At 43.5% G+C, this 26658-nt stretch overlaps 1 protein-coding gene across 1 annotated transcript; it reads left to right on the top strand.

The window, feature by feature from the left end:
- Positions 1-779: 779 nt before the first annotated feature.
- Positions 780-24969, top strand: SLC22A16 (solute carrier family 22 member 16; the record flags this gene model as incomplete). The annotated part of the gene is made up of 8 exons (XM_081093966.1): positions 780-832; positions 4242-4721; positions 9634-9751; positions 12498-13029; positions 16508-16635; positions 22177-22286; positions 23471-23570; positions 24775-24969. The coding sequence occupies 8 exons, from the start codon at positions 780-782 to the stop codon at positions 24958-24960; spliced, it is 1707 nt and encodes a 568-aa protein (XP_080950092.1). The 3' UTR covers positions 24961-24969.
- Positions 24970-26658: the final 1689 nt, after the last annotated feature.

Below are 26658 nucleotides of genomic sequence, written 5' to 3'. Positions count from 1 at the left end.
GCAACCAAGGTACATGCCCTTGACCGGAATCGAACCTGGGACCCCTTGAGTCCACAGGGCGACGCTCTATTCACTGAGCCAAACCGGCCGGTTAGGGCCAGAATCCATTCTTGATGTTCTCTCTTGTAGACTCCCGTCTTGGAGGTCTAATTGTGGGACTTCTCTGAGAAAACAACATTTGTGACCCAGAGTGGAGTCCAGAAATGTACATACGGGGCCACCCAGCATGCTGACGAGAGATGAGGAGCTAAGTCTGAACCCCGGCCTTCCACTCACCTCTGGTGATGCGGGGAGAGTACTGCCGCAGACTAAAGCGCGGACGTTTGAAAGCCGTGGTGATAGGCAGCCATCCTGCAGATGCCGGGTTCTGGCCGAGCCCGAGCCGCGCCGCATTCCCGCCTTGGGCTGTCGGGTGGACCCCTCCACAAACGCCCTGGCTTCCTTCCAGAGCGGCGGCCCCGCGACCCCGGGGGGGTTCAGGTGTGGACGGCGCTCCGGGACCACGGCGCGTCGGGAAGAGGCCCTGGTGGCGGGGAGAAGCCGAGGCTGCTGGGCGAGGGGCGGGGTGGTGCGCTGGTGCGGGGACAGCCGTTGAGTAACAAGGAGGGAGAGCTGGGCCCCGCGCGCGTCCCGATCACTCGGACGCGCGGGGACGCAGAGGGCTGGGGTGGCCCCGGGCACGCGGCCGCGGGGTCGGGGCGGGGCGGGGCGGGTGGTGACGGCGGCGACCTGGGCGAGTTTGGCGCGTCCGGCTTCGGGGCGCGGTGCGCGGCCGCACCATGGGGCCCAGCAACTTGGAGCTGATTTTTGACCGCGTGGGGCACTTTGGCAGGTAGGGAGTTGGGGGTGCGGCTGGGGGAGGACGGCCCGGGCGATCCGGAGCCGCGTGAGTGGAGGCGTCGGTGGGGTCTGTTTCTGTCCGTTGCAGTGGGGTTTGAGCGCTGGGCTCGCGATCTGCAGACACCTTCACCCCATGTGTCCCGGGAAGTCGGGAGACCCTGGGCCAGACTGACCCTGGTGGCGGGACCTCCCCACAGCGAGGAGAAGGGCCTTGGGGTTCGCTTCGGGAATGGGGGTGGCAGGGCCCGCCCAGCGTGCCTGCGGCAGGGCAGGAGGAACTTGGGGCGCTGAGGCCGGGAGGCCCAGTGGGAGAGGCCGGGTTACAGGAACAGAGGAGCGCTGGTTTCTCCAATCCTCCAGTTTCCTCTTTCACGTCCCAAGACACTGCTGCCCTGCCCCACCTCTCCCGCCCTCGGGTCTTCTCAGTGCCTGGCAGGCATTGCCCCACGAACAACCAGTCCTGGGAGTTTGTTGACATTTATAGGAAGCTAGCATGTGCCAGGCACACTGTGCCAGGTAGCAACGCACAGTGTTTCACTTGATACTGCTTTCCTGGTCCTCACGCACATGGTCAAAGGTAGCTCACAGTGGTCGAAGAAGTGGGGACTAGATTTTGGGAGACAATTCCTAGCCTGCCACAAGAATGTATGCAAAACGCTTATCTATAATAATAAAAGCATAATATGCAAATCGCCCGAATGGCCGAACAGTGGAACCACCGTCTGGACGACCACGCTATGACACCCACTGGCACCAGGCCAGCCAAGGCGGGTGTGATGCGATTGGTGGGGGAGAGGGGGCCCGCCATCACCCCTCAATCACCCTGTAGAGGGAGGCCCAGGCCACACTGGTCAGCGGGGTGACCAATCAGGCGGCTCTGCAGAACCAGGGAACTGGGAGTGTGTGGTGGCTGACCAGGGCCAGGCCAAGATGGGTGTGTGTGGCGGGCGGGGCTGCCAAGGCCTACCCTTGCACGAATTTCGTGCATTGGGCCTCCAGTAATTCAATAAGTTCTCAATATCATGACTGTTATTGCCACCTGAGCCTCCATCCTGGAAGGGTTGATGGTGAAAGCAGCTTATAAGAAGGAAAAGGGTAACAAATCAAAGCTTACAGCTAAAGGTTTGCAAAAAGTATGACTAACATGGCACCCCATCTTTTCTCTCATATTTTGCTGTAATTGGTCTCTTTATTTATAAATAGGAAGGGAGGCTATTGTGTATTATTAGCCTTCTCTTAAGAAAACCTAGTGAAAGCGTTAAGTAGAGATCTGTGATTACCTTACACTTCTCATTAGTCATTTCTAAGATAAGGAAGCTCTACCCTAATCACCTTTAAGGGAGGGAAGCAGGACACCTAAGAACTAAAAAGCACCTTCAGGACTTGTTCTAAAATTGTATTGAAGTTCCATAAACTTCATGACATAAGTCCCGAGTGAGAGGGAATTGAGGACACTGAGATGCAGGCATCTGTGTTGGGAGAATCTAAGAACCTGGGTCCCTGAGTTGTTCTGGGGCCAGGGTAGAGATGCTTTAAAATGTCAGATTTGGACTGTGGAGCCTACATCTATGTGTGTGTGTGTTTTTTCCAAAATATGAACCTTTTATTTTTTGTTTTGTTCTTCTTTTTTGACTTTCCTTTAAGAGCATCATAATAGCTAACACATGCACCTACAATGTGCCATAGTGCTCTACATGTATTAAATCTTCGCATTCCCACGGCCACCCAGACGAGGAAACTGAGGCATAGCAAAGTTAAGGATCTTGTCCGAAGTCCCATATGGTGACAAAGTCAAGATTCAAGCCTTGACAGTCTGGCTCTGGAGTCCACCCTTTTAGGCACAGTGGGGTGCCACCAGCTATGCTTTTTTAAGGCAGCATGGCATAAATCTGGAACTGGAAGTTTTTTCACCTATCACCCAGATTGCATGGCCCATTTTCAGGGAGTTCTGGCCATTTTTGCTTTCCCTTGTGCCGGGAACCAATTCCAGCATGTCATAATTTCAAGAGTTTCATCAAAAGGTTGATGAAACTTGGGGACTCAACAGGGTTGAGTCACACATGTAGTCACCTGTTGGGAATGGCTAAAGGCATTTCCCCAAACCTGAATAGGAAACTGATTGTGTCTGCCAGACAGTTAAAGAGCATCTTAATCTACATGTTATTGCCTCCTACTGGCCAAACACCTGAACAGCTGTAGGCTAATTCCCCCAAACTGACAATGCTTCTGTACCCTTTGAAACCTTACCCTTTGAAGTGTATTATCTCCACCTTGCCTTAGGACACATTGTGTTAATAAAAGCAAGGGTCCTAGGCAAGGAGGGAGTCTTCAGTTCCTTTAGCTGAAGGTCCTCTGACCCCCAATGCCTTTCAAAATTATATCTCGTCTCCAGACTCTTTATTAGTCTCTGGATTCCTATGTCATCTACGCACAGCCCTTTCTCCAGATTCCTGAACCCTTCTTGATGCTGGGACATGAACCCCGGCATCAATGGATGCCCGAAGTGGGACTTTCTAAACCCTGGAAGCACCAGCACCCTTGCATCTGGGTTTTCTGCCTTTTGTGTCTGTATACTTCTTTTTCATGCGTGTGTCTCTCCAGCTGTGTACACTGTATCTACAGGTATGTTGTCGTAGAGGGGTTTTAGTTTGGGCACGTGGATGACACGTGATGGATAGCAGGCTTTGTAAGGGACAGAGGGATATGTTAGAATACGAGACACCTAAGGAGGTAGGGTTTTGTTTTTTTCAAGAAGTTATCCTTGCAAAAGAGAAAGGAAGGTTTAAATGGGAAGCATGCTCAGGATCTTTTGTATTTTGAGCACTTCCTTACTTTCGGATATTACAAGATGCTCCAGGTTTAGTCTGTATTCTCCCCCTCCTGGTCTCTTTTGCCTGGTTTCCTTTATTGGAGAATGGTATTTAGAAATCAAGATCTGGGCACTGGGTGTGCTTGTTGCTATTGGGGTTTCATTGCTTCTAGGCCCTCTCAACAGAGCTATGCATATATGCATACACACTAACCTGTGCATACGGACATATCTATGATTGTTCTGTATTTATCCATCTGTACATATGTTAAGGTAAACATGATAAAGACCGTTCATATTTGCTTATGTTCTTTTTTTTTTTAAAATATATATTTTATTGATTTTTTACAGAGAGGAAGGGAGAGGGATAGAGAGTTAGAAACATCGATGAGAGAGAAACATCGACCAGCCGCCTCCTGCACACCTCCTACTAGGGATGTGCCCGCAACCCAGGTACATGCCCTTGACCGGAATCAAACCTGGGAGTTTTCAGTCCGCAGGCCGTCGCTCTATCCACTGAGCCAAACCGGTTATGGCACTTATGTTCTTTTTTTAGTCGGTATATGATAACGTGCTTTTCTTCTCTTTTCAGATACCAGGTATTTCTCTATTTCACGGTTGCCTTCCAGAATATCTCTTGTGGCGTCCACTACTTGGCGTCTGTGTTTATGACGGTGCTCCCCAGGTACGCCTGCAGGCCCCCAGGCAATGTGAGCCGGGTTCTTTTCCACAATGTTTCTGATTGGAGGTTGGACAACATCTGGAAGCTGTCTTCCTCGGGCCATGAAGAGCAAGTTGTGGTGCAGCTACAGGACGGTGAGATCTGGGAGCTCAAAAGGTGTAACAGGTTCCGGAGAGATAACTTGTCGAATCTGGACTATAATTACAACGGCCATAAAAGTCGTTTTCCTTGCTTGGATGGCTACATCTATGACACGAGCAAATGGGACAGCACCGTGGTGACTCAGTGGGATCTGGTCTGTAACCGAGAATGGTTTGCCAAGCTGATCCAGCCTACATTCATGGTAGGAGTCCTGCTGGGAGCGCTGATTTTTGGCTACCTTTCTGACAGGTACAATGAAATAGTTAGCATTGCTGCTTGGGGTGGGGTTTATTTTCCTATCTGGTTTTCTAAGGGGACAGGGAATTATGTTAAAAGCTTTAGTCATTTTCATGCTTCAAAAAATAATAGTGGTGAGAGGATGGGCTCTGAAGACAGTCTGCCTGCGTTCAAACCCTGGTTCTGTGGCCTCTGGGCAAAGTGCCTAACCTGCGTTTTAGAGTCTTACTTGTAAGCTGGAGATGGAAACAATAGCATTCACTTCAAACGGTTATTGTAAAATTAATACAGAAAAAGTACTTTGGGGGCGGGGTCAATCTGGGGAAAAAGGAGACAAATGTAATACTTTAAACAATTAAAAAAATAAATTAAAAAAATGTACCTTGGACATTTAACCACTCAACATATACTGGTTATTACTTTGATTTTTTGTTGTTGTTGTTAAATAGACTTGGTCTTTAAGAGGTGTACCTAGTTCTGCACAAAGACTTCAAATACTGGAATTACCAGGCATAGATAATTAAGTAACTATGTTTATATTCCTTTTTTTGTTGTTGTTGTTAATTCTCATCAGAGGATATTTTTCCATTGATTTTTAGAGAGAGTAGAAGTTAGTGGGGGAGAGACAGAGAGAGAGAAACATGGATATAAGAGAGACACATCGACTTGTTGCCCCCTGCACACACCCCGACTAGGGCTGGGGATCTAGCCTGCAACCGAGCAAGGTACATGCCCTTGACTGGAATTGAACCTGGGACCCTTAAGTCTGTGGGCCCACATTCTATTCACTGAGCCAAACCAGCCAGGGCTATGTTTATATTCTTAAAGAAATAGAAGACAAATTTTAAAACATTGCTAAAAGTCTGGAAATTGTATTTTAAAATGACATAAAATTGAAGAATACCTACCTAGAACATCTAGAAATTAAAAAATAAAGAGGGACTAACAAACTTCCTGGGTACTTTTAACAACCTATTATACACAGCTAAAGAAAGAATTAGTAACATGGATGATAGTTGAGAAAAAAAAATGATCAATAATAAAACTCAGAAAACAGAGTTGGAAAATATGAGAAATTGAAATTTATAGAATAAGTTATGGAGCATATTTATTTTAGAAACAAATCAGTGGAAGAGAGCACAATTCTTATCACCAACTCAATAAACAGGAAGAGCATTTGATAAATTTCAAAATTCATTCATGATAAAACCTAAAAATAGAAGAATGTGCCATGCACATCTTGTGAACTGTTAAAAGCTTTTCCACTGAGATCAGCAACAGACAAGGATATGTGCAACCCCACTTCCACTTAGTATTGTACTGGAGATTCTAGCTAGTACCATAAAGCAAAAGAGAGGGAGAAAAAGAAAGAGGGAGGAGGGTGAGGATGGGAGAAAGGCATAAGGGGAAAGAGAGAAGAAAAAAGATTTATTATTTGTAGCCATTACAATCCTGCATATCCCTCTGCAGGAATACACTGCAATACACGTGTCTATGATGTGGTTGAAGGATGTTTGGCTTGTTTGCAGTGCCGGCTGTTAGGAACAATACTGTAGGAACATTCTTATGCATGTACCCACGTGGACATGTGCAAGAGCATCTTCAGAGTACATCCCCTAGAACCTGAGGGGGAGGGGGTAGGGGTAGGGGGAGGTCCACATTATCGGCTTCTCTATAGAATGCTAAAGTATTCTTTGGTTTTCCTGATTTGCATTCCCAATTTGCATTCACACCAGCAGGGTGAGAGACCCTATTACTCCATATCCTTGCCAACACTTGGTATTACAAGACTTTTTACTTTTGACAACTGGTCAGAAATAAACAGTATGATTGTATGTCATTGACACTGTTTTCATCCTTTTAACCAGATTTCTCTTTTATGAAGTGACTTTAAATCTTTTCCCCATTTTGTCTGTTTCCTATCTATATATATAAAAGCCTAAGTGACCGTCCAACCATTCGACCATCCGATTGGTAGCTATGACACGCAATGACTACCAGGGGACAGACACTCTGACCAGTAGCTATGATGGGCACTGACCACCAGGGGGCAGACGCTGAATGCAGGAGCTGCTGAGCTGCAGTGACTTGGCAGCTACAGTTCTCAGGTGATACACCCGGAACCAGAGAGGAGGGAGTCTGATTCTAGGGTGTCACCAGAGAACTGCCCTCTCACAATCCAGGGCCCTTTGGGGGATGTTGGAGGGCTAGGCCAAGGGACCCCACCAGTGCATGAATTCAAGAGTCCTTTGACTATTCTGGATCCTTATCCTTTAGTTATATGTAAAACAAATAAATATTTCCCCTCCCTCCTTCCCTGCCTCCCTCCCTCCCTCCCTCCCTCCCTTCCTCCTTCCAATGTGTCTTCTCTTTGTCTCTTTTTAATATATTTTTATTAATTTCAGAGATGAAGGGAGAGAGAGATAGAAACATCAATGAAGAGAGAGAATCATTGATTGGCTGCCTTCTGCACACCCCACACTGGGGATCGAGCCTGCAACCCGAGCATGTGCCCTGATGGGAATCGAACCATGACCTCCTGGTTCATAGGTCAACACCCAACTAATGAGCCACGCCAGCCAGGAGTGTCTTTCAGATGGACGTGAAGTCAAATGTATTATCCTTTCCTTCCTGGTTAGTGCTTTCTGTATCTTAAAAAAAATGTCTTCCCTTCCTGCATTAGGTTCTGAAGATATTCTCCAATATCATCTTCCTAAAGTTATATGGTTTTGCATTTCACATATGTGCCTTTAATCCTTCTGGGACTGATTTTTATAATGTAAGTTATGAGAAAGGGACTCTGGTTGTATTTTCTTCTATATGGCTAGACAGTTGTCCCAGCATCACTTACTGATTCTTTTCCTGCTAATGTGCAGTGCCTTATTTGTTCCATACTTCTGTCTATGAACGCACTAGTCTGTTTCAGAGTCCTCTAAGGGACCATCAGTCTCTTTCTAATGATATATCTATTTCCCTTAATGATTTGATTCTTGAAGTTTGTCCTTTTCTCTATAGAGCATTTACAAGCTTTTTGTTAGATTTATTCATATATAGTTCACAGCTCTAAGGTATTGCAATGGCATTTAAAAATTTTTATATTTGTTACTGGTATACAGAAATAGAATTAATTTATATATATTGACAATATATCCAGCCACCTCATTAAATGCTCATGAATTCTAATAATTTATCTACTGGTTGGAATCTCGGGACTATATATTTTTTTGCCTTAAAACTATCTGTTAGAGACAACTCACAGGGAGAAAATATTTGCAAGTCGTATATCTAATAAGAGTCAGTATCAGAATATATAAATAACTTTTACAACTCAGCAATAAAAAGAAAATCCAATTTAAAAGTGGACAAAGGACTTGGATAGATATTTCCCTAAAGAACATATATGAAATGCTCACCATTATTAATCACTGGGGGAATGTAAATCAAAATCACAACGAGATACTCCTGCACACTCACTAGGATGGCAGTAATAAAAAGGGCCAATAATAACAAGTGTTGTGGAGCATATGGAGAAATCGGTACCCTCATATGTTGCTGGTAGGAGTGTAAAAAACAGGGCAGCCACTTTGGGAAAAACTTTGGAAGTTCTTCAAAAAGTTAAAACATAGAGTTATTATAGAACCCAGCAATTTCACTCGTCAGAGTATATCCAAGAGAATTGAAAACATAAGTTCACACAAAATCTTGTTCAGGAATGATGATGGCAGCATTATTTATAATAATCAAAAAGTGAAACAACCCGCTGTCCATCAACTGATGAATAGATAAACAATGTGGCATATCCATACAATTGAATGTTAGTTACTCATCAAGAAGACTGAAGTATTGATACATGCTACGACATGGGTGAATGTTGAAAACATAATGCTAAGTAAATGAAGCCGGACATGCAAGGTAATATATTGTATGGCTGCATTTATATAAAATGTCCTGAAGAGGCAATTCTACAGAGACAGAAAGTAGGTTGGTGGTGGTCAAGGGCTGGAGGGAGCAGAGAATGAGGGATGACCGCTCTGGGGTGCAGAGTTTCTGTTTGCAGTGATGGAAATGTCCTGGAATTAGATCGTGATGACAATTGCCCAACTCTGTGAACACACTAAAAGCCACTGAATTGTAATCTTTAAAAAGTTGGTTTTTGTGGCATGTAAATTACACCTCAATTAAAATAAAATCTGTCAGGAATAGAATTTGTTTTCATTTATATTTATGTACTTATGTATATATTTATTTTTATTAATTTCAGAGAGGAAGGGAGAGGGAAAGAGAAATCGAAACATCAATGATGAGAGAGAATCATTGATTGGCTGCCTCCTGTACAGCCCCTTCCTGGGGGTCAAGCCCACAACCCAGGCATGCGCTCTGACTGGGAATGGAACTGTGGCCTCCTGGTTCATAGGTTGACACTTAACCACTGAACTACGCGGTCAGGCTGTTATTTGTTTTTAGACAAAGAAATACCCTTCCCCAACTATAAAAATATATGGCAAGTAAGCATCTTACTTTATCAGCAGAATGTAGCAAGATCTCTATCTATAAGAAAGCTTAGCAAGAGCTGCCTCAGCCTTGGTGGGCAGCACCAGCTCGGTTGGGAAGGTGATCCAACAGATCAGAGACTGGGATCCTGGGAGGGAAGGGACACATGCTCCCTCCTTTTCCCCCAAGTCCCAGATTAGTGGATCTCCTGGGGATCACCCAGAGTGATCATATATGTATATTAGCAGCTTAGGTAGAGACCTTGCCACTGAAAGACTGGCCTCTTGAAGAAATAAGTCTTTACTTATGCTTTGCCGAAAACAATAACCAGAAACATAAGCTATTAAAAACATGGGTAACACATCTTTCATGAATTGGGGTGGATGTTTACAGCTCTATCCTGCTTCCTCCGCTGTTGATGCTTCTCTTTCAGGATAGGAAGACGACTTGTCTTGTGGTCCACAAGCATTGGCATGTACTTCTTTGGCATAGCAGCGGCCTTCACATTGGATTATTACAGCTTCATGCTTGCACGCTTTCTTCTTGCTATTGTGAGTTGTGTTTTTTTTACTTTTTTAATTGGACACAGTGTTTCACATCGAAGCTCAACTCTCTCAGATATGCCAATTTGGAATCTAGGGCGAGAGATCAAGGCTTAACCTTGGTTCACTCCCTTGCCGAAGTTCTTTCGGTGGAACATTAATGCCCTTTGTTTAGAATGGGACTCATTAAAATGAGTAATTGTTGCCTACTAGGCAGAAACTTTTTTGTTTGACTCTATGCCTGGCACAGGGTCCACATTCCACAGTTCCTAAGGCATTATTTTATTTCTGAGCAATTAATTATATTGGTCTCATCAGGCCCTGCATGTATGAGCCAAACAGATGGGTAAGGTGTTAAAGAAGTCGTTTGTGTATCGTGCAGTAAGAATGAAAACAGGAAGGCGTTCGGCCTTTATGTTCTGAGGAGCCAGGGGAGCCCTGTGAGAAAGGCATGAGTTTGCCACAGATTGGCTTCTTAGCTGTGTGCCCGTGGGGAACCATGTTATCCTCTTTGAGCCTGAGTTTCTAAACTCTGAGCTGTGGGAAATAACACCTGCTTCTCAGGGCTGTTGTCAGCATTCAGTGGGATTACAGTAAACATCTGTGGGACAGCACCCGGCAGGGAGGAGGCTCTCTGCAACAGGGACTGTCACTGGAGGTGGGCCAGCGAGTGAGGACGTTGTTTCCACACTTGGGGTGGCTTTCAGACAGCTTCCAAATGACCAAACAGCAGCAGGGATTCTCTATGAAGGTCACTAGTCACGGATAATGGAGTGACTTTTTTATCTGCAGGAAGAGCTTGTAATCTTGCTGAGCACAGAGAAGGGAACGTATCCCCTCTCACCAAGGGGTCCAGAAATTAACATCCACATGGGTTTCAAAAGAGTGTAATTCGAATATTAAAGAATGAAGAGAAGCCTTTGGGAAAATTGGTGGTGCTCTGGAATAATTTTGCAAAAATTAACTTTATGATTGTGTTGTAAAAGTCAAATATGAAATAATTTTGCAGGAAAAATTCTAATCCTTTCACCTCTCCCCTAAAAAACAATCCATCATTTGACTCATTCTTTTTATATTCCAAGAAAGATCACAGACTACTATTATAATCTAAATATTGTTAAAAATGGGACTATTTTATTTTATTATTTAAAAAGATCTTTATTGTTGAAAGTATTACATATATCCCCTTTTTTCTCTCCCTTGGTCCCGTCCAGCTTGCTGGGCCTATTTTCAAGATAAAGGTTTCTTCCCATTTTTTTTTTTTATTGTGGTAAGACACACATCACATAAAATTTACCAATTGAACTGAAGTGTATAGTTCAGTGATGTTAGGTACCTTCACATTGCTGTCCAACCAACACCATCATTCATTTCCAGAATATTTTTCATCTTGCAAAACTGAAACTCTGTACCCATTAAATAATAATTCCTCTTTCTCTCTAGCCCTTTAGCCCTTAGCAAGCATCATTCTATGTTCTCTCTCTAGGCACTCCATATAAATTCAGTCATACAGTATTTGTCTTTTTGTGATTGTCTTATTTCATTTAGCATAATGTCCTCAAAGTTTACTCACGTTGTAGCTTATGTCAGAATATTCTTCCTCCCTCCTTTTCAAGGCTAAATAATATTCCACTGTATGCATACAACACACTTTGCTTATCTGTTCATCTGTTCATGGATACTTGTGTTGTTTCCACATTTTAGCTACTGTGAATAAGGCTGTTATGAACATGGATGTTCAGATGTCTCTTTGAGACCTTGCTTTCAGTTTTTGTGGCTATATAACCAAAGAGGGATTACTGGGTCATATAGCAGCTCTATTTTTTAATTTTTGAGGAATTCCCATAAAGCTTGCTTTAGTGGTTGCATCACTTTACATTCCCACTAGCAGTACACAAAGGTTCCAATTTCTTGCATCCTTGCCAACGCTTGTTATTTTCTGTTTTTATTATTATTTTTTTATAGCAGCCATCTTAATGGCTATGAGATGGTATCACATTGTGATTTTGATTTGCATTTCTCTAATGATTAGTGATGTTGTTTGGCCATTCACATCTCTTCCTTTGGAGAAATCCCAGTTCCTTGTTTGCTCATTTTTGAATTAGATTGTTTGTTTGTTGAGTTTTTAGAAGTTCTCTATACATTCTGGATAATTTTCCTTATCATATATGTGTTTTGCAAATGTCTCAATCCTTAGGTTGCCTTTTCACTCCAGTGATAGTGTCCTCGGATGCACAGAAGTTTTAAATTTTCATGATGTCCAACTTATCTGTTTTTTTCTTCTGTACCCATTTTTTTCCTTTGTTGCTGGTCAAAATAGAGTTTTAGTTAAATCTTTTTTCTTCCCACTACTTACCACAACTTTTTGTCCCTATTTAAAATTTAGGATTTAATAATAAGGGCCTCATGCATATATAGATAAATGGATATGTACAGTTACAAGGAACTGAGAAATAAATTCACAGTGTAAAGGAATATTTAAATGAAACAGAAAGCTGTGTCTCACCTTTATTTATACATTACCTCTCAAGTTTTGCCATGAAGTGTGGAGAAGGTGGAGGAAGATGAAAGGACCCCTTTTAAAATGGAAGGATGGATCAGATTAGGTGCCCTTTTATAAATGTGATATGGGTTCCAGAAAACAATTCTTTGGCATTTTCTTTCTTGCCTACATGTCACTGGCAGAGACAGCAGACCACTTAGGAGTTGTCAATGTGACCTTTAATCCAGACCGCCTTCCCCTTGTGTTTTTCAGGTTTCAAGCGGCTATCTCGTGGTGGTGTTCGTCTATGTGACAGAATTTATCGGCATGAAGGCTCGGACGTGGGCATGCATCCAAGTGCACTCCTTTTTTGCCATTGGAACGATGGTGGTGGCTTTGACAGGCTACTTGGTCAGGACCTGGTGGATCTACCAGATAATCCTCTCTACAGTGACTGCCCCCTTTGTCTTGTTCTGTTGGATGCTCCCGGAGACTCCTTTTTGGCTTCTTTCAGAGGGAAAATATGAAGAAGCACAAACAGTGGTTGATCAGATGGCCAAGTGGAATAGGGCAGGCACCTTTAAGCTGTCAGAACTCTTATCCCTGGATCTATACAGTCCTGCTGATCAACAGTCTCATTACGCTAATAAGCACAGGCTATTATATCTGTTTTATGACTGCAATATTGGAAAAAGGACACTTATTGTTTGGCTGATTTGGTTCACGGGGTGTTTGGGATACTATTCCTTCTCCTTGAATTCTGTTAATCTAGGAGGCAATGTATATTTAAACCTCTTTCTCATAGGTAAGTAGTTAAATTATATTTATGTGTAACAATGAAATGCAATTTCTGCCATGTTTTTATTGTCTTTTTTTCTTCTAGGAACAATACTGCCAACGACATGATTATTGTCTCATGTAGTGTAATTATACTGTAACACATGTATATATAGGGTGGGCAAAAGTAGGCTTACAGTTGTTCATATGGAAAATAATACAATAAATAATAATACAAGAATAAACTGTGTTTTGCGTACTCACAACTGTAAACACACTTTTGCCCCACCCTGTATTTTCTTTTTTAAGAAGGCAAATAGTTAGAAGAATTTAGTCCTTTTCTGCCTCTTGCTTGCTTGCTTGCTTCCTTCTTTTACGCCCATCCTATCTCAGATCTCTCTTCCAGGGGTAACTGCTGTAATGTTTGGCTTTTGCCCTTTCACATCTCTTTCCACGCATATCCATACATTTGCGCAGATAAACGTTTCTTATTTGAACATAAGTGAGATTACTCACTGCATGTTGCTCTTTGTACGTTGTTTTCCTTTTAAAATGTAATATGTCTTGGAAATCTTCTGGTTTCTTTTCTCCTTTTAATGTCCTTACTTTAGAAATTTTAGTCAGTTAAAGCCCTTAAATACATGCGGCTATAATTGATGTTGTGGTTCTTCCATTGTAGCAGCAGGTTAACACTGGCTTCAGATAGTGCTGTGATCGTTTGCGGTGTGACTCTTAGGGTAAACCAAATTCGCTCCAAACATGAGAGAAATCGTACAAATCTATCTGCACTTGTTCAACTAGTCTTAACTTCTGGTCCTGTAGGCTGCCTGTGCTTGATATTGTCCTCAGAAAAACCTTGCTTTAACATTTTTATACACAGGAAGCATCCCTTCTCATTAAAGTGCTCCGATGACATCTATTTTTGTTTATTACAGCTCAGTAGGAATTGTGAGGGAAGTCATTTTAAGGAAAAAAACTCCACACAAAAACCTTTGTTCTCTTTTTGGGAAAACCATCAAGCTTGTAGAAAGAGCCCATCTTGACTTCATCCCATTCTATACATCAGTTTGAGAAATGAAGCAGTATTCTTAGGACAGAGCAGCAAATGGTAGGAAAATGAGGTGGGGACGGGGGAAGCTTAGGAAAGCTGAAGTTTTAGATCTTTATGATATGGTTTCTTTTTAAAAAAAATCTATCTATCTATCTATCTATCTATCTATCTATCTATCTATCTATTATCTATCTATCTATCTATCTATCTATCTATCTATCATCTATATTTGATTTCAGAGAGGAAGGGAGAGGGAAAGAGGGATAGAAACATCAATGATGAGAAAGAATCATCGATTGGCTGCCTCCTGCATGCCCCACCCTGGGGATCGAGCCCAAAACTCGGGCATGTGCCCTGACTGGGAATTGAACTGTGACCTCCTGGTTCATAGGTTCACACTCAATCACTGAGCCACGCTGGCTGGGCTGATATGGTTTCTTAATTTTGATGGAGATACACATTCTCAAGAAACTGGGTAATTGCATAACTGTAAAAATGTTTCCAAGGCAAATCTACATGGTTTGATAGTCTCTTCTGTCTTGGATTTCTCATATCCGTACCCTTTCCAGTGGTCCTCTTGCAGGCAGGCACTTCCATGCTGTGACAGTTTTGAACAAGCTTTCATTTCCTGAGATGGTTTGGGGCTGGTGGGAACTTCAGCTCTGGTTTTCTGCCACTTGCAGATGAGAGCCTTTGGGATTAGTGCAGATAGGAGTGGAATAGGGCCCCAGTGATTAGAGAGATATTTTATAAGGTGAAGAAAGTAATGAACCATTGTCCTAATCCCAGAAGATGTGGGCCTCATTCCTGCCCCATTTCTTTCCCAGACATGGCCAAGCCAAAAATCAGATGTAGTGTCAGTACCCTGAAGCAACAACTCAAGGGAAACCAGTGTAGTCCACTTTCACTGTCCCTTTAGCGGTTTCACAGTTGCTGCCCAGCTGTGCTAGACTCTGTTGTCTGTTGTCTTTGCACACAGTGCTGTACAGGGGACAGCTCTGAGCCCACATGCAGGAAGGTAGTGGGGGAGGAAGGCTGCAGGACGGCCCCTTGGCTCACCAAGACCTTGCTTCCACTTCCTGAGCTGGCATTTACTCTTTTGGCTCAAATAATTTACTTTTAGTTGTCAAGTAGGGATAACAATCCTAGCTTACTCTCAGGACGCTCTTTTGAAGACCACTGTCTTATTTGATCGTGAAAAATGCTTGATAAACTCTTTAAAAAAAGAAAAAGAGTAGAGTAATAAGTGTATCTATTGTCCTGGCCAGGAAACATGGAACTGACAACAGCATCTGTGAAAGGAAGGTGCTTCCTCCAGAGAGAGAGAGAGAGAGAGAGAGAGAGAGAGAGAGAGAGAGGGGCTGTCTCTCAAATGGGACTCAGAATGTCAGAATGTTGTTATTATTTTTTGCTTTTGTCTGAGTCAGTTTTTTTCTGAGCAGCTGCAGCCGAGTTTAATTTCTGATGTACTACTAATACGTATCTACCCCCTAGGATGTGTCCCCGAACCTGCAGGAGACATTTAGACCCAGATCTGCCCCTCCAGGTGCTTGCAAGCTTCTGTAGATGAAATGACAAATGCTCATCACTCCTAAAAGGCAGTGGTGGGTAGTGTCCTGAGATTAGACTGCTGCAAAGGGAGGAAGGAACAAACTTTGAATTACAAGGAAGACCTGGGCTGGGCTGGCTCCTTTCCCAAAGGAGATTGTTGGCTTGACTCAGTTTTGCTGAGAGATCTTTCTTACTTCCTGTTTGGTTCTGACTGATGGATAAAAAAGCTTTTTTTTTTTTTTTTTTGGTTGTTGTTCTGGTGCTAGGATTCGAACGTTGGTTCTTCAAGGGAAGGGCTTTTATGTCAATTATGGATTCAGCCCTTTAATTGTTGTTGTGGGAGAGTGAAAAGAGGTCCAAAACCAGCCCTGTTCTGTAGGTGATCCATATTAGGTTAAAAACGCTTATTGTTAGGTTTAAAATCCACCAAGCAGTTACATTACTTTATGTACTTGGCTGACATTGGATTTTCTACTTTAGTTTCTAAGTTTGACGTTACTGATACATCCCCCTCCCCAGTTTTGTCAAGCATAAGAAACCAAAGATCAGAAATCATCAATGGTGTCTGTTAATTTTACTTATTTATTCATTCAACAGGCCTGCCCTCCAGGCACCTTGCTGTGTCCTGGGGGTGCTTACGGCTTAGTGAATAGGTGAATAGAATAGAATAGGTGAGTAGAATAGAATAAGTGCTGGACTGATTACAGTAGAATTTCACAGGAGACATCCTCCAGGGAGTTTAAAGGGGTGGGACTTGTTGCTGCTCAAGTAGCTGACAGTTCTTAGAGGCCCCTGGAAGCAGAAATACTGCTGATCACTCCTTTTGGGGAATGGGTTACAAGGTGAGGTGCCCTTGTACAGCTGGACACCATGGCTTATAGAGGGCCCTTTTGCTCAATGACAGGTGCAGTGGATATTCCTGCCTCCATTGTGTTGTGCTTCGGGATGGACATTCTGGGGAGAAAGAAAGCTCTGATCACCGCCCTTTTCTCAAGTGCAGTTTTCTGTGGTTTGATTATGGTGATTCCCTTGGTGAGTTATTTTATGTTTTATTTAGGGAATGGTTAGTTATATACTATGACAGCTTGATGAGGGAATTTTTAGCTTATTACAGTAAATATGAAGGTCAATTGAGATATAGGGACAGGATGCATGCATAATATTTATCAATATATTTTCTTTAAAAAAAATTCTGTTATATAAGTAGTACATGCTTATTGTTGAAAATTTACAGAAAAAAGAAATATATTTTTAAAAATGCCCATCATCCCATTTCCAAAGATGGCCAGTGTTGTATTTGGTAAACACAGTTATTTTGAGTGAGGAAAGTAGGTACCTCTCAGCGATTATAATCCTAAACATGTATTCATTCATCCAGCATCTATTATGTACCAGGTGCTGTTCTAGGTGCTGAAGATATGTAGTGAATCAAGTTTCTGTAAGTATAACAAAGAAAAAACAGGAAGAGGAATAGAGAATGACTGTGGATGGTGGGGAGCACACCTGTATACTATTTTATTTTATCTAGGCTGATCAAAGACTGGATGCCTCTCAGAGAAGGTGGCATTTGATCAGAAACCTGAAGGAGAGAGGGAGCCATGGAGACATCTGGAGGATATTATCCTATCTAATAAAAGAGTAATATGCAAATTAACCATCACTCTATCACAAAGATGGCCATGGCCACGAAGCTGGAGTGAGCAGGAGGCTTGGGTTGCCCCTGGCGATGGAGGAAGCCAAGCTTCCTGCCTGCCCTGGCTAGCACTGGGCTCTGCTCAAGGCTACAAAGTTTCAGTTATAGAAGATAAATAAATCCCAGATACCTGCTGGTAAAAAAAAGAAATAAAGGAGAGACTGGGAGCTTGGGTCACCAGGGGGCATGGCCAGCCTGAAAATGGCCATCATCCCCTCACCCAGGCTGGCCAGGAACCCCACTAGGGACCCCCACCCTGAAGGGGGTGTGGCCAGCCTGAAAACAACCCTCAGTCCCTCACCCAGGCTGGCCATACCCTCATGGAGTGAGGGTCCCCACTGGGGGGCTTGACCAGCCTGAAAACAGCCCTCAGCTCCTCACCCAGACTGGCCAGGCACCCCAGTGGGACCCTAACCCTGATCTGGGACACCCTTCAGGGCAAACCAGTGGGCCCCCACCAGTGCACCAGCCCTCTATCCTATATAATAAATTGACCCTAACTGCTGAATGACTGGGAATGAATGGTCACTATGACACACACTGACCACCAGGGGGCAGGTGCTCAATGCAGGAGCTGTCCCCTGGTGGTCAGTGCACTCCCACAGAGGGAGCTCTGCTCAGCCACAAGCCAGGCTGCCAGCTGCCAGCACAGCAGTGGTGGCGGGAGCCTCTCCTGCCTCCTCAGCAGTCCTAAGGATGTTCGACTGCAGCTTAGGTCTGCTCCCTGCTGGCAAGTGGACATCCCCAGAGGGCTCCTGGGCTGCCAGAGGGATATCTGACTGCCAGCTTAGGCCCGATCCCCAGAGGAGCATCCCCCAAGGGGTCCCAGACTGCGAGAAGGCACAGGCCGGGCTGAGGGATCCCCCTGAGTGCACAAATTGTTGTGCACTGGGCCTCTAGTGTCTTATATTCAGGATTGTTCCTATTTAAATAGTCTTGTTTTTCATTGTGGTAGATTAGCAGTTAGAAATTTGTAGTGTGCACATGTCCCCTGAGGAGCTTGTTTTTAAAAATGCAGTTTCTTAGTGGGAAGCACTGCCATAACCTATTGAAGCAACTTTCACATTCCCATATTTGAGCAAGCTTCATCTCCTAGAACACCTCTTGCATCCAGAAGTGCCCCTTCTCTTCCCCCCACAATCTTATCAGAACCTGTATTTTCATTCTGTGTTTGAAAAACATGGTCACTGTAACAATGTTTCACAGCACTTTATATAATTTTCCCCAGTAATTATATAATTATTAAGCAATAGTATCGCAACATGTAGCATAAGGCATTTTAGGAGATATATATATATATATATATATATATATATATATATATATATTTACCAGATAGGTGGTAAACTTTATTTTTATTAATTGTTCCTCTTCCCCCCCCCATAGCTCCCCTCCACCCAGTTCCCACCCCACCCTCTGCCCTTACCCCCCCCCCACCACTGTCCTCATCCATAGGTGTACGATTTTTGTCCAGTCTCTTCCCGCACCCCCCACACCCCTTTCCCCCCCAGAGAATAGTCAGTCCACTCCCTTTCTATGCCCCTAATTCTATTATATTCACCAGTTTATTCTGTTCATCAGATTATTTATTCACTTGCTTTTTAGATTCACTTGTTGATAGATGTGTATTTGTTGTTCATAATTTGTATCTTTACCTTCTTCTTCTTCTTCCTCTTCTTAAAGAATACCTTTCAGCATTTCATATAATACTGGTTTGGTGGTGATGAACTCCTTTAGCTTTTTCTTATCAGTGAAGCTCTTTATCTGACCTTCAATTATGAATGATAGCTTTGCTGGGTAAAGTAATCTTGGTTGTAAGTTCTTGCTATTCATCACTTTGAATATTTCTTGCCACTCCCTTCTGGCCTGCATAGTTTCTGTTGAGAAATCAGCTGACAGTCATATGGATAATCCCTTGTAGGTAACTGACTGTTTCACTCTTGCTGTTTTTAAGATTCTCTCTTTGTCGTTTGCTCTTGGCATTTTAATGATGATGTGTCTTGGTGTGGTCCTCTTTGGAGTCCTTTTGTTTGGGGTTCTCTGCACTTCCTGGACTTGTAAGTCTATTTCTTTCATCAGGTAGGGGAAGTTTTCTGTCATTATTTCTTCAAATAGGTTTTCAATATCTTGCTCTTTCTCTTCTTCTGGCACCCCTATAATTCGGATGTTGGTACGCTTGAAGTTGTCCCAGAGGCTCCTTACACTATCTTCATATTTTTGGATTCTTTTTTCTTTTTGCTTTTCCAGTTGGGTGTTTTTTGCTTCTTCGTATTTCAAATCTTTGATTTGATTCTTGCGATCCTCTAGTCTGCTGTTGGAATTCTGTATAATATTCTTTATTTCAGTCAGTATATGCTTAATTTCTAGTTGGTCCTTTTTCATATCCTCGAGGGTCTCACTAGATTTCTTGAGGGTCTCACTACATTTATCAGCGGTCTCACTAGACTTATTGAGGGTCTTACTAAATTTATCGGCGGTTTCTAGAAAATTCTTGAAAAACCTTAAAAGTGTGGTTTTGAACTCTATATCCAGTAGTTTGCTTTCCTCCATTTCTGTCATTTGTGACCTGTTTCTTTGTCTCCACATTTTTTATGCTTCCCTGTGTTGATAGAGTGGCTTTCTGTGCTAGGTGTCCTATAGGGCCCAGGGGGGTCAGCCTCCCCAATTACTGGAGGTGGACACTCTTGGTGAACCCCCTTGTGGGCTTTGTGCACAGCCTTGTTGTAGTTAAGCCTTGATTGTTGTAGGTATCACTGGGAGGAATTGACCTCCATGCCAATTGTCTGTGAGAATCAGCTGTGTCTGCAGTGGGAGAACTTCTGTGCTGGAGACACCCTTCTGGGGCAAGACTTGCTTCAGTGGGGCTTTGGTGTTCACTGAGTCTGCCCCCTGAGTGTGTCCCTTATGGATCTGAGGAGTTGTAATCTGGATGGTCCCACTCTGACCACTGGGTACACTGGCTCTTGGATTTCTAAGGAGGTGTTAATTTAGCCTCTGCCTGAGGCTACCCAGCAGAAGCCCAGCTGTGAAGCAATGCAAGTTGCTCTGGGGCCTTGGGCCTTCTTTTGGATGTTCTGGGTTTCTCTGATCCAGCTGCAGTTTGTCAGGTAATTTTCAGATTGCAAAGGGCCAGGGCATTCATATGCAAAAGCCTCTGTGCACAGCTTGGGTGGGGCGGGGTCTCAGGGGATCAACAGGGCGGAGCAAGCAGCTATGGCTGCTCCTCAGTCCTGCCCTAAGAGGCCCTGCTTCTCAGTGTCCCAGTAATCGCTGCAAGCACCTCTGAGAGAAAGCTGCTCTCGAGTTCCGACCAATGCCAGACAGTCCAGTTTCTCCCCGTATAAGTCTGGGTCCCCAGAGACTCACCTGGAACTGGAGTTCAGAGCAGTCGGGAGCTTGTGACTCCCTCCCGATTGAAAAAGACAACCGTGTCCTCAGTTGCCAGCCCATTCTGCTTGCACCTCCATACCTCTGCACTTTACTTCTGCAGCTCCTCTGAGTCTCAGTGTGCTTTTCTCTTTTCTTCTAGTTGTAGAATTTCCACTTGGCCAGTCTTCCTGTGGTTCTGGATGATGTCTGTTTTGTCTTTTAGTTGTATTTTTGAAGTGTTTGTGCGAGGCAGCAATTTCTGGTGTTTACCTATGCCGCCATCTTGGTTTCTCTCTGGTTTTGTTTATTGTTTGACATTACATTTAAGCTAACCAGTGACTTTCTTTTATGGTGATAATTTACTGAATTATCAGGGTTGGTGACTTGAATGTTTCATGTAACTGAAATTTCCAGGTGGTGATTAATATACAACAGATATGAATACAATAAAACTACTCAGGATGAGGAGGTTTCTGCCAATTTGTGGGAGCTTCATCCACACTTGTTTTTGTTTGTGCTTTTAGGTACTTTGCATTGATATTGGTTGAGTTGATGGCAGCTGCCTTTGAACTGGCAAAATTTCTCCCCAAATGGCAGTGATAACACAATACACATTTTTTAAGTCACAGTAATTTATTCAACAAACATTGTCTACAAGACTGATTAATATGACAAGGTGACACCAGCTGCTTTAATAGAGACATCCCCAAATCTCAGTGACTTCACATAGTAGATGCTGATTTCTTGCTCATAGAAAGTCTGATGTGTGTGTACCTGGTTGGTAGCAGTGGGAATGGTGAGAAGAATATGTCTGGCTCCACGGAGTCATTCAGGGACTCAGGTGGACAGAGGCGCTGCCATCCTCAACACATGAACTCCAGGTCGTCTGGGTCTCAACATCCAGCTGGCATATAAGGGGGAAGAGAAGGGATGGACTATGGGAGGTCCTTGTGAGGCACTGCTGGCAGTGGGACGCAGTGGGAAGCGAAACGAAAGGTTTTGCTGCTGAATGCATCAGCCAAAGGGCGGGGGGTGGAGGGGTGGAGAGTCTGTACTAATAGTTCAGTTATCACTTTCAAATTATTCTCTGAAGATAATTTATAAGCCGTGGGATTATTGCTGCAAAGGGCACAATTTGTTTTTATGGCTCTTTGATTTATTCTGCTGGCTCAGTTCCAAGAGTTGGTCAGTTATTGGTGAAACCGGCAAGTCTGAAAGTCTGGAGTTTCTTGTTCCACAGCAATCTCCCCAAGAGATATTCTTTCCTTATTTGGTCATTTGAAATCTCCAAGGCTGAGGAGGAGGCACAAAGTTTTCCCTAAATTTCATAAAGATGGAAAGCTTTTGCAGGCCATGAGTAGAGTTTACAAAATGAATTCCAACAGAAAAATAGAACTCTTCACTGTTGTGAAAAATACTGGAGGATTAAAAAGTTTTAAATAATAATTTTCAAGTTTTTATGTTTTTCTTTAATTACTTATGACAGTCTTTCTGCTAACGCATTTTTCCAGAAGTACTATTTTTGGACTATGGTGACAACTATGGCTGGAAAATTTGCCATAGGAGCAGCATTTGGCCTCATTTACCTTTACACAGCAGAACTGTATCCAACCGTGATAAGGTAAGAGTCACTTATTTTTTGTTGTTGTTTTCCTATTATCTTTCACTTACATATCATTTCCTTATATTTGGCCTTTGGGTATAAATGCTCTACTTTCAAAACCATTACCTGAACTCTAAGATACGGGGAACTTACATGGCGCTCATTCCGAATCTGAAACTTTGTCTATACTTCCATTAGCAAGGGTAGTAAAGAAATTGTTTTGAAATAACACTCTGTTATCTTAAAACCAATTTAAATCGCAAATATAATTGACTTACGCTGACTGTCCATTGAAGCAGGCTAATTTTCTCAGGATGTGTCTCTTGGTGTTCTGATTCAGTTGTGTTAGTTTGCTAGGGCTGCTATAACAAAACCCCAAAGCTGGGAGGTTCAAACAACAGAAATTTATTTTCTCACAGTTCTGGGAACTAGAATTCCAAGATCAATGTGTTTGGCAGGTTTGGTTTCTCCTTGGGTCTCTCTCTTTGGTGTAAGAAAAGATACTCACATGAAAAGCACATTGTTTCCTGTTAGATATTTTATAAGGTTATTTAAATACCTTTAAAAAATTCTTTTTTTAATGAGAGAGAGAGAGAGAGAGAGAGAGAGAGAGAGAGAGAGAGAGAGAGATCAACTGGTTGCTTCCTGTACAAGAGCTGACTGGGGATCAACCTAGGTATATGCCTGTCTGGGGGTTGAACCTGCAACCTATGGACGATGCTCCAACCAATTGAGCCACCTGGCCTGGGCTAAATACCTTGCAAAGAAAAGCACATTAAGATATCACTTGACTTTTAAAAAATAAAGAAAATGTTCCATAGAGATAAATATCCCAAATTCCCACTTCCCACCCCAAACAAATTCCGGCTCTAGAAATTGATGTTGTCCTCAATAATAGACAGACTGAATATACATGAGGGCCTCATCTGCCTACTGGATGAAGAATAGTTTTTGGGTCTTGAATTATTTGCATGCTTGCACATACCAACGCAGAATGTGGATTTAAATCACGAGTGATGCTTGAAAAATTAAAGTAAACTTATTTCCAAGTATATGAAGCCAAGCTTAAGTTGTATTATTTACCATTTGCTGGAGGGTGGACAGGGGCTTCAGGAAGTTGTTCCATCACTCTCTGTGTCATCTGTGCTCCCCTTGTCTTCCATCCTTGCCTGTATCTGTCTTAATGCTCCTCTTGTTTTTAGGACACAGGCCGTGGGAAGTGGCAGCATGGTGTCCCGTGCGGGAAGCATCATGGCCCCGTTCTCCGTTAACCTCTCCAGCATTTGGATCTTTATACCCCAGGTGTTTAATCACTTTATAGAAACTTGGTGAGATGGCAGAGCAGCTTCTGTGGGTGGCGGGAGAGGGCCAGGCTGCTGAGGGCCAGGTGGAAGGAGAGCTGAGAGAGGAGGCAGTGACCACTGTGGAGAGGATGGGCCTCTTTTGCTTGTTTTAAAAGATATCATTTATCCACTGCTTACCATGGGCCAGGCACTCTTTTAAGTGCCTTGTAGGCGTTATTTAATTTAATCCTTTCAACAGTCTTTTGGGACCGGCACTATTAGTATTTCCATTTTACATATAAGGAAACCGAGGAGTAAAAAAGTCAGGTAACTTGCCCAGGGCCACACTGGTAGCAAGTTACCGGGCAGAGTGGGTTTGGAGATGATAAGAGGCTTGAGGACTTTTATTTTTACTAGCCGGTGGCAAGGAAAAGGTCATAAATCTGTGAGAGGGAGGGAGGTCTGCAGATGGAGGAAGACCTGGAGAAGGAGGTGAGAGGCAGTGGGACCTGGAGAGGATGAAAGGCTCCGCCCCGTCCAGGGAGGAGGGGGAGGGGAGGGGCGCTGTTGGGATGTTTGTGGGAGGGAGGGAGCTGGCCAGGATGGCAGGGGAATTTTTCTAGGAGGTCAGATGGACCACCCCACTCTCTAAAGTAGCAGTTCATTTCCCTTGCCCTTGTTTGGTTTCCCCTTAAACTCTGTAGATTTTGGCTCATTGAAATATTTATTTGTGCATGCATTCATTCATTCCCCATCATTTATTGAATGCCGATAGAGTAATGATCATCAGGGCAAGGACAGGGTTGATTAAGACAGTGCCTGACCATGAAGTCCCAACCCAAGGCTCAGTAGCTGGGTTTCTCCACAAGACTGTAGCCTGGGAAAAGGGGACAGGGCCTTTTTTCTCTGTGGAGCAGCTCCTAGGACAGCGCCTGGGGGAGTAGTAATGCAGGCAGCACCTGGGACTGATGGAGTAGGGGCGCCACAGTGGTTCAGGAATGAATTCATGAGTGATCAGATTAAGCCTGGACGATGAGTTCAAGAACTCCCAGTCCAGCCTCAGTCACCAAAGGTCTTGCTGCTAAAAAAAATGTGAGCTGGTATGTCAAATTCAGTTCTGTTTTCCTCTGAAAAAGGCTCAAAATTATTATTCGCTGAAGGGTACATTTATTTCTTGATGTGTCATTTATTTCTTCTTTCTTTTCTTTTTTAATTCCTGCTAGTTGCTTGTTGGGTGTTTGGCCTTTGTGAGTGGAATTCTAACATTCCAACTTCCAGAAACCCTCCGGAAGCCTCTGATAAGTACTTGGGAGGAGGCTACCACACCGGATGCAGAAAAAGAGAGCAGTTCAGGCAAATTGTCTCCCGCAACCAGTAACACTGATGCTGGACAAACCAGAAGTGATTAATTCAGGGGGTTCTGGTTTGGCAAGTGACTGTGCTATGTGTGCAGTCTAGCACCTGAAAAAATTGTTTACTTTACTGCCTTTGTATTAGAGGAATACTATTCTTATTTCCTGCATGTCATTTTTGTCTTTTAAAAATTTTTTGTAAGAAAGTTTTAAAACAATGATTTTGTAAAAGAAATAAAAACTAAGTTGAGGATGCTCATTTTTTAGGCTGCTTTCTTGTTGCCGTCAAATATTTTTACATGTTTGTTCTTCTGTGTTGTCGTTTCTCAGCCTTTCCCACTCACCACCCGAGGGAATGCCACATACTCCAGTCCCATCAGGCTCCTCTCCTTCCCCCAGCCACTGTCAACTGTGAGAGTGTGTTTCTTTCTTCTTTCTCTTCCATATTATTTTTATTTATTTATTTTTCAATTGCAGTTGACTTTTAACATTATTTTACATTAGTTTCAGGTGTATAGCATCGTGGCTAAACATTTATATAATTTATGAAATATTCTCCCTGATTTTTCTAATATCCACCTGACACCATATCAAGCTATTACAATATTATTGACGATATTCCCTATGCTGTACTTTACATCCCCATGACTACATTGTAACTATCAATTTGTATGTCTTAATCCCTTCACCGTTTTCATCCAGCCCCCCAACCCTCCTCCAATCTGGCAACCCTGTTTGTTCTCTATACCTGTGAGTCTTTTTTCTTAATCTTCACCAGAGAATATTTTCCCATTGGTTTTTAGAGAGAATGGAAGAGACAGGGATAGACAGAAATATTGATGTGAGAGAACCACATTGATTGGTTGCCTCCTGCAAGCGTTCCGACCAGGGCCTGGGCCACGGAGAAGCCTGCAACCGAGGTGCGTGCTCTTGACCTGAATCGAACACGGGACCTTTGGTCCACAGTCCGTTGCTCTATCCACTGAGCAAAACTGGCTAGGGCTGTGAGTCTTTTCTGTTTTATTTGTTTATTTTGTTCTTTAAATTCCATTAAAACGATAGCTATAAAAGAAAAGATATCCTGCTTCCCAGCACTCTGAGCAAAGAGGGCTTCAATGTGTAGTCAAATGTTTTTGTGTTTGGTCCAGTTAAGGGACACACATCTGCTAGGAGCCAGGAGTGAGTATTGTAGTCGGACATTTTACTTCCCCAAATTTAAAGAGTTTTCTCTGTAAGTCTAAGAGAGGTGAGTGCCCTCCTCCCTCCTTCCCTGGACCATCCTGGAGCCACACACAGCGAAATCCTGGTCCTGGGAGACTTTGCTTCTTCAGCGGCCTTCTGAAGAGTTCAAGTCCCATTGGATTGCGGCCCTTTATTTACTGGCAGACTAACACACCAGCAGGGCCGACACATCCCAAGCCCCTGGCAGCCATGCAGAACAGCAGGTGGGGCTGGATGTGCAGGGAGTTCCCTGTCTACTACACAGGTGAGGTTCTGGGCACCTCCAGAGCTCAAGGTAAACGTGTCTGAAAGATTGCTGGGGTGGAGTGTGACGCTGTGCTCGCCTGCCGTCTCCCGGAGATCACTTCAACTCTTTGGACCTTAGCCACACGCCTATAACATGACAACTTAACGTCCCACTGGATGGTCCTGAGTCCCCTTTTAACTCTCGCCTTCAGTGCGCCCGAATCTGCTGTTGGTTTTCTGAATGACCCCTCATTTAAGTCATATTGCGATAGTTCTGTGCAGCAGCCA

Source organism: Myotis nattereri (assembly GCF_964212035.1).
Source record: "Myotis nattereri genome assembly, chromosome: 6".
NCBI lineage: Eukaryota > Metazoa > Chordata > Mammalia > Chiroptera > Vespertilionidae > Myotis > Myotis nattereri.
The sequence above is the reverse complement of the archived record's forward strand: the minus strand, read 5'-3'. Positions and strand labels throughout refer to the sequence as shown.